General features: G+C 33.4%; 1 protein-coding gene across 1 annotated transcript; it reads left to right on the forward strand.

Moving 5' to 3' along the window:
• Positions 1–717: 717 nt before the first annotated feature.
• Positions 718–5,786, forward strand: LOC100264216 (WAT1-related protein At1g68170). The gene is made up of 9 exons (XM_010651169.3): positions 718–917; positions 1,038–1,100; positions 1,353–1,469; positions 1,582–1,825; positions 1,932–2,087; positions 2,272–2,423; positions 2,511–2,745; positions 3,340–3,444; positions 5,559–5,786. The coding sequence occupies exons 1-9, from the start codon at positions 718–720 to the stop codon at positions 5,784–5,786; spliced, it is 1,500 nt and encodes a 499-aa protein (XP_010649471.3).
• Positions 5,787–9,416: the final 3,630 nt, after the last annotated feature.

The raw sequence follows: 9,416 nt of genomic DNA on the forward strand, positions 1-9,416 counted from the left end.
ACTTATATAATTGAATAATATTATTATTATTATTATAAAAACTATTTTTCATATTTTAAAATATACACCCTCTTCATTTTCATTTCCACCCCCGGGTGCCTGATTTCCCAAACTCACATGCTAGAAAGAAGAAAATCAAGGTTTTTAGTCAGTGATGCCCGCCCTCCCACCCTTGTCTCCTCTAAGCAAAGCCGTAAGTGAAGAAACTACCCCATGAGTTTCGTCAATTTGCACGTGGGCATATGAGGCAAGAAAACATCCAAAGGCCACGATTACCTGATATATACCTTTTGAACGTCTTCCTTACCATTATATTAAACTATTTTCATCTTCAATATCAAATTGTACTAGTCTTTCTTTATGCATGTATGGGGCTAGTAAATGTGTCTCAGGTGGATTTTAAAAATGAAGGCAACCCAAGCCCAGCCAATTGGGGTTGGGTTTCGAGTAAAACTCGTACACATACGTCGTACGTGTCCTTTTCAGATTTTCCTCGCTGGTCACCCACCCACCGAGGAGCACAATACGTCTGCACATACGTGTGCAAAAAAACTCATCATCTAACCGTGGATTCCTGTCGCTGTTGACTCCACCACTATCTCTATGCCTATAAAATACTCACTTGGTTTGAACCGATGTCCACAGAGCAGATCGTCATTTGGTGTGAGCTTGAGAAAATTAACACAGAGGCAGCTTTTGAGTTAATTTGCAGATTACATGGCCACTGGAAAGTTGAGGAACCTTTTGGAAGGGCTGAAGCCAGCCATGACAATGGTGATAGTTCAGATAATATTTGGAGGGCTAAATATTATGTACAAACTGGCTAGAAATGATGGCATGAGCATGAAGATTTTGGTCGCCTACCGAAATATCTTTGCAACAGCTATTATGGTTCCACTTGCTCTAATCTTTGAAGGGTGATTCTTATTAATCTTGTCTATTTTTTTTTTCCGCATCTTTAATTTTGTTTTATCTTTCATTCACTCTTTTCAAATTTATGGTGAACATGTAATTAAAGTGTATTATAATTTTAACAGGAAGAGTAGGCCAAAACTGACATGGATGATCTTCCTCCAGGGCTCATTATGTGGATTATTTGGGTAAGTCTAATGATTAATTAGAAAATATCTTTTTATGTATATATATACACATTAAGAAATATCTTTAATTCCTTCAATGCTCTATCTTGTTTGTAAATGACTTTGCAGGGGTGCGGTTCTTATAGAGTAATTTTACTCCATGTCTTCATATTTATGATATGAAATGTTTTCAATAATATTTTATCCTACACTTCTTATACATAAAAATTTATTAAATATTCTTATATTTTCTGACATAAACTTTGATTGCAGAGGGTCATTAGGTCAAAATTTATATGCCGAGAGCCTAAGCTTAACGTCAGCAACATTTGTAGCGGCAATGACAAACCTGGTTCCAGCTATGACATTTGTCATGGCAGTTTTCTTAAGGTATTTTTTATTTATTTATTTCCTAACGATATTTTAGTACTAAAATTTATAGTATTACACATTTAAGTTTCTTAAGGAACAAATGCTAAACCCTAGTCCTATTTTCTTCTAGGATGGAGAGATTAGCAATTGGAACAATTGCGGGAAAAGCTAAGTTAATGGGGACTATAATGAGCCTAGGTGGTGCAATGATTCTAACATTTTACAAAGGAGTAGAGATCAAGTTATGGTCAACCAACATCAACCTACTACATCATGGTGCTGCAGCATTACAAGAGTCGTCTCCTAATCAAGTGTTGGGCTCACTATTGGCTGTGGCTAGTTGTGTCTGTATTGCAGTTTGGTTGATAGTCCAGGTGATCAAGGTTCAGGTTTTCTTTTTTCTTCAAATGATAAATCAAATACCTTTACTGAATGGGAAATTGCTCTCGTATTTTGGTTTTTCTTCTTTTATTTGGACAGACTAAGATGAGCATGGTGTATCCAAGCTACTCCGGAACTGCTCTAATGTGTGTTTGTGCATCAATTCAATCGGTTGTATATGCCATGTGCACTGAGAGGGACTGGTCCGCATGGAAACTTGGTTGGGACATTAGGCTTCTCACTGTTGTTTACTCAGTAAGATATTTCTTGAAAATTTTATATAATTCAATGAAATATGAGAAGAATAAAGATTTTCTAACAAAGTATTGATTGACATTCAATTTCTCTTCCATTCAAACGATATTGAGAAATCGTTTATGAATATGTTAACTTAGTGGATGATTTTGAGTTATAACAAGTAGAATTTGTTGTATTGCAGGGAGTGTTGGCCTCTGGATTAATGGTTACACTAATGACCTGGGTTTCAAGGATGAGAGGCCCATTGTTTGTATCTTCTTTCTTTCCCTTAATGCTTGTAACCGTTGCAATACTTGGGTCACTGTTACTCCACGAACAGCTACATATAGGAAGGTTTGAATATTCAAATTAAAACCACCTCACCTTCAAAGATTTCATTTGTGCTCTGACATTAATTCTTGGTACCTATTTTTATAACAGCATAATTGCAGCAGTGTTGATCATAGTGGGCTTGTATATTGTTTTATGGGGAAAAGGCAAGGAAATGAAGCAGACCGCCCAAATCCATGCAGCACAAAGCTTTAGCGAACAAGATCTGAGACATATTGTCATAGAAAATTCAAGTAACAGTGAGTGTAAACCAGAAGCAAGTGGTATTATTGGTCCCATTGAACCTGCTGACCTAGGATCTGGAGTGCCATCTGCAGCTGCAGTGGTGAACAAATAATGTCATAGTGATATCTTCCATATAAAATTGGAAGAGATAGCAGTAAACTAGAAAAGGAAATTGATTTGTGTTATTAATGTTGTTCAATGTATATTAGAAATTCATTTCAGTTAACTAAAATCTTTTACAAACAATGTTCCTCTATTTTTTTTCTCTAAATTCTGACAATTGCTGGCAGCAAATGAGTACTATTACTGCAATGTTCTTCACCTACTTTGCTAATTCACTCTAGTTGGTGAATGAATTTTGCTGATGGAAGGACAACTTCTCCATCTGCAAATATTGAAATCCATTTACAGTGTCCTCAATGAATAAAACGTAAAAAAGATGTGTGAAAATAAAGCTAAGAATAGTGGGATCATGAAACAACTCTAATAGACCTTACATGCATGTAGTCTGGATGGTGAGAATGACGAAGGAACCTTGTAAGACTTAGGTGATACTAAGAGTTCATTTGGCACTAATTTTAGAAAACATTTTTAACTTTTTGAACACAATGATAAAAATTTATGAATGTTGGAAAGATTTCCTAAAATCACCGGCTCTAAACCATTCACATTTGGTATCTCTGTTTCTGACAAGGGAAGCGCATATAATGCGGCAGATCTTCGGGATCACAGTATGCGGAAAATATCTAAAGGTTTTGATGTGGCAACCTTTGACGTTGATTTTGGGCAATATCACAAGGTCTCTCTACCACCAGATTCATCCCGTATAGAGGGTGTGATCAAATATAGGAAAGGAAGAAGCACAGAATTAACACCTACCATCCACTAAGCCAAGCCATGACTAATGAAACTCCCCAATCATTAATCTAGTTCCTCCATGAGGCCAACCACTGTGTGACAATTGTATGTGAGATCTTAAGGCCAATTTTGACCTAATGGACTAGGTTGCCGTAGTGGGATTGACAACTACTCAAGCGCATCGAAACTAAGGTTGCCCTTGGGGGGAAACTTTCCTTTTCAGACCTCAACACGTCTGAATTAATGTTTGTAAGCATTCGCAACTTCAATGGATGCCTCTTTCGTACTGTACTCAACATCTGCTTGGGCTACTCTTAGGAATCTTTGAGTTGCACCGGAAGTTTTAATACTATACATTAATACAATAATCCAAAGATGAAATCATTTACTCATAACCATATGTTTGTACCAACGGATGAAGCCTTGATCACTTATTGTGTAAGTAAAAGTTTTAATCCTAACATACTCGAAAAAGAAAACAAAGATAAAATAATCCTCGTACATAGATATACAAGGTTTTAATGTGATTCAATATCATGCCCAAATTTGTTGATAAGAGAAAATCATTCCAATATTCCATAAAGAATATTACATAGGATGGAAGAACACATACAATTAAGTCTTGAAATATCCTATGTTTCTACATTCCTTATGTCTATACCATGAGTCATGAGTTTTATAGGTAGAATCATTAATACTAATATAATAGAAAAAGAACACGAAGATGAAACAATCACACATAAAGATACGTAAGGTTTTAATGTGGATCAAGAAACCATGTCTAAATCCATGGATGAGAGAAAATAATTATACTATACCATAGAAAATATTATAAAGGACAAAAAAATAAAGATTGAAACATTTCATGTCTCCCATTCATCTCTATGTTATTACTATGCATTTTTTGTCCCATAAGCCCTCCTTCTTGTCTCTTCATTGAACAAATTTCCCTTCACAAGCTCCATAGACAATGCACCATTCAGAACAAAGTTGCTAATAGTTACAACAAAAGTTTCCCAACTGTCTAGTAGTAAACACAACATAGATGCTTGCATCTTATAATCGATAACCATTTTCATAGTAGCCAACTAATTAACAATACTCTGAAAAACATTCAAGTGATCTATCATTAGTGTTCTTTCCTTTAGCTTCATATTCGTCAACTTCTTTAATAAGAAAATTTTATTCCCAACGGTTTTTTGTTCAAACACTAATTCCAATTTCTTCCAGAGATTATAGGCATTTGTTTCATTTGCCACATGATGATGTGAGGATGTGTCAATCCATTGCCTAATATAGGCAATTGCCTTTTTGTTCATCTTATTCCATTCCAAATCACAAATATCTTTAGGTCTGGCTTCTTCACCCTTAAGATTATTTGAAAAATCTTTAATGGTGAAAAAATCTTCCTTCATGGACTTCCATATAGCCCAATTTGAATTATTAAGTTTTATCATGGAGGTTGAGTTCCCTTCTATCTCCATTCCTTTCGCAACTAGACTTTGATACCACTTGTTGGGAAGATAAAGGGAGAGATTTAGAGTATTAACCTGCCAAGGTTAAAAGATTCCTCCACAATAATAACCACCTCTCAAGAATAATAACCCAACAAAAATCAAGAATGACAATCAAGAACATTCAACCACAAAAGAGGACATCAAATATAACGTGGAAAACCCCTTTGGATAGAGGTAAAAAAACCATAGAGAAAATTTCTCCCACTTCAATAAATGGGGATACAATAATTAAGTTCTGACTTGAGGCGGGAATCCATCACCCTAGGAAACATGAACAGAAAAAAAATCAGGGAGAAAATATACCACAAGAATTCCCCAAAAGTTTGATGAAAGGAACCTGTAACTTCACCCTTGAGCCCTAGAACAATGACTAGAAAAACAACCTTGATCTTCTTTCATTTTCTCAATCAAATGCCCTTCTCTCTCATAATACCAAAACCCTAATGCTATTTATATATCCATATTTGGGCTTAGGGAATACCCAAATATAAAATAGCCTAATATATGGGCTCATGGCTGGACAAACATAATCCAACAGATTATAGTGGGCTTGTATATCGTTTCATGGGGAAAAGGCAAGGAGATGAAAAACACCGCCCAAGTCCATGGAGCAAAAAGCTTTAGCGAACAAGAATTGAGACATATTGTCATAGAAAATTCATTTAACAGTGAGTGTAAACCAGCAGCAAGTGGTATTATTGTTCCCATTGAATCTGCTGACCTAGGATCTGGTGTGGCATCTGCAGCTGCAGTGGTGCCTGAATAATGTCGCAGTCGTAGCTTCTATACAAAATTGGCAGAGAAAAGGAAATTGATTGTGTTGTTGATGTTGTTCAATGTATACTAGAAATTCATTTCTGTTCATTAAAATCTTTTACAAACAACGTTCCTCTATTTTTTTCTCTAAATTCTGACATTTACTGGTAGCAAATGAGTAATATTAATGCAACTATCGCTATTCATTAACAGTGTCTTCAATGAATAAAACGTAAAAAGATGTGTGAAAATAAATTAAGCTAAGAATAGCGGGATCATCAAACAATTCTAATAGACAACATGGTCGAGTCAACAATAATGATGGGTACACACCTAACAGTTCCTTGGTATAATGGCGGAGAGTGTGTTTAAAGGGTGGAATATGCTTATCTTCAAAAGCTAGTTGGTTATTTTCGGCCACCGATTTTCTTAAAAGCTTAAACTTTTCGGATTTTGGCGTACAATGTATTTATATTATGCTTCTCCACCATTCCCCTCTTTCTATGATTTTAAGTTTTTAAGAAAATTGAAACTCAACATGGTATCGGTGCTCTAATTAATTAGATATATCATATTGAAGTTATTATCTCAATCTATTTATTTGTCCAATTATTTGTGATTATAAATGTACAATTTTTATGTAGCTTTTTTAATGCTCATATCTAATTATCTATAATTAAACATGTGATTTGTATAGTGAGTAATTATCTTTAATCACATCTGTACAATGGATATAGAGTCGCACATGAAAGAAGGTGAATATGCCTAATTATTTGTGATCACAAATGTGTGATTTAGGTGGTGTTTATTTTTTAAAACTTTTTTTTTAAAAGCAATTTACTTTTAGATTTTATATTGTTTATTCTCTTACTTTTTGTTGACTTAATACTTATTTCAGATTTTTTTTATTGAATAGAAAAAGATAAAATATTTAACTTTTTCTAAATATTAAGAAAAATATGTTGATTTTTTTCACCGTTTCATATTTAATAGAAATAAAATATTAAAAAAAATAAATAACTTAATTATTAACATTATTAAATATTATTTAGTTTTAAATTCTATTTAAGAATTGAGTGAAAAAAAGCAAAGCAACACCTTACTACTGTTAGCCGCCAGTGCACAGCTATTACTATCTAGGCCACATGTAATAGTTGTTGAGAGTTCCAACAAGAAGAATATCTTGTAGTGATTTACCTCTCTTAAAAGGGAATATCTTTGTAGTAGAGAAAAGTACTCAAGAAAATTCAAACAGATTTATGACAACCTTGTAGCCATCGACAAGCCAACATTCGAGCTTGATAAAGTAAGTCAATTTGCTAGAGCACTGGAGGCAAAGTATCAAGAATTCCAATGGACGTTTCAACCCGATGGACAGTCTTAATATTGCAAGCAAGTTCAACATGCTTGATACTCCTAAAAATTCAATTCGAATGACCTGTAGTAATGGTCTGAAACCCATCTAGAAAACAATCTTCATCCACATTCTCAATGACACTTTTCTGACTGAGCAAAGCAATAAGTGATGGAACTTCCTCGTGTGTTCTGTCCATTAGCATATGGGTATATTATGCCAGTAAATTTCGAAAGGGAACTAGAAAAATTAAGACCACATTCACACTGCCGACTTTTTTAAAGTGTTCCTTAGTTTTTTATTCTTCAAATAATTGATGTTTTAAAAAATTATATTCATGCTCAATATCAAATTGGCCTGCTCTTTCTTTGCGCATGTTAGAAAGCACAAAACTAACACCTACCATCCACTAAGCCAAGCCATGGCCAATGAAACTCCCCAGTCATTAATCCAGTTCCTCCACTAGTATGCATGAGGCCAACCAACCTGTAACAAATGTGTTTGACAAATTAATGCCAATTTTGACCTAATGGACTAAGTTCCCGTAATGGGATTGACAACTACTCCAGACCATCGAAACTAAGGTGGCCCTTGGGAGGAAACTTTCCTTTTCAGACCTCATGCAAGAACGTTTGTAGGCATGCTCAACTTCAATGGATTCCTCTTTCGTACTATACTCAACGTCTGCTTAGGCTACTCTTAGAAATCTTTGAGTTGCACCGAAGTTTTTATACCATATATTAATACAATAATTTAAAGATGAAATCATTTACTCATAACGGATGAAGCCTTGATAACTTATTGTGTAGGCAAAAGTTTTAATACTAACACATTAGAAAAGGAAAACGCAAATAAAATAATCTATATACAAAGATATATGAGGTTTTAGCATGATTCAATATCATACCTAAATTTGTTAGAGAATATTTTATAAGACAAAAAAACACATAATTATTAAGCCTTCAAACATCCAATGTTTTTACACTATTGTGTCTATATCATGAATCACGAGCTATAATAGAATTTGTTGTGTAGGCAAAATCTTTTAATACTAACATTGTATAAAAAGAACACAAAGATAAAACAATCTACACAAAGATAATTGAGATTTTAATGTGATTTAAGCAACCATGCTTACACCCATAAGTGATAGAAAATCATTCTATTATATCATAGAAAATATTATAGAAGACAAAAGAATAAAACCTTGAAACATACCATGTCTCCCATTCATCTTTACCTCATTACTGTTTTCTCATCATGAATTATAATATTTATAGAGATATTTCTAATGTACTAATTCTACATAAAAAAAAATCAAATAATACAATGATATATCAATATAGGAAATATTCTATATAATATTTGCAACAAAAAGGGATATATACCATATAGAACCACAAATGAAAGAACATCAATTCTCTACATTATAAAGAAATTATAGAGAAATGATAAAATAGACACAAGTTATAGATCTTGAAACAATTTCATGTTTTCTTACCCCCAATATCTACACCTTGAATGACAAGCCCTCACTCTATTAGGTGTTTTCACTCTTCTTTACATCTTGACCCACTCGGTATATGCTTTATAGGTCTTATCCTGATCTTGTAATTAACTTTTTGTCTCCATGACTTAAAGTACTTATAGATATATTCCTAATCTCTTTCTTATTATACAAAGATATCTAGTATAACAAAGAAATATTAAGTCAATCTTCTATCTCTTCATGACAAACACCTCAATTGTACACAAGTTAGAATTTTAAAGCAACTAGACTAAGATTTATATGGTGTTGGAAATAGAGATAAGCTTAAAACATAAAAGTATAGCACAACATATATTTCATACTTCAAGTGCTTAACAACCAAGTAAGAAGGTAAATGGATAATCCTTACTTCCTCAATCTGTGAATTCTTTTATATCATTGCATTTAATCCTATAATATACCTTTGTGATATTCGCCACATCATGAAAGACAAGTTTTATGTATTGATGATTGTCCATAATTGTTTGTTGTTCAAAATAATAAGTTTAAATTCAAAGCAACTCTAGCCGACAAAAACTAAAAAAAGTATCACTACCACTTGTATGGTACTCTAGGTATTATCCTTAAGGACTAAATTATGGATGATAATGATGTTAGGTCAAGGAGATTTACTATTACCTAAATTGTAAAGTAAAAAAATTGAGAATTGATTTACTTAAATTAAGGGCAGTTGGAATAATCCTAATTACTAATAAAATTGAATGTTAATTTCTAACTCAATTGATCAAATTTGGAGG

This window comes from Vitis vinifera, chromosome 4 (assembly GCF_030704535.1).
Source record: "Vitis vinifera cultivar Pinot Noir 40024 chromosome 4, ASM3070453v1".
In the NCBI taxonomy this organism is placed as follows: Eukaryota; Viridiplantae; Streptophyta; class Magnoliopsida; order Vitales; family Vitaceae; genus Vitis; species Vitis vinifera.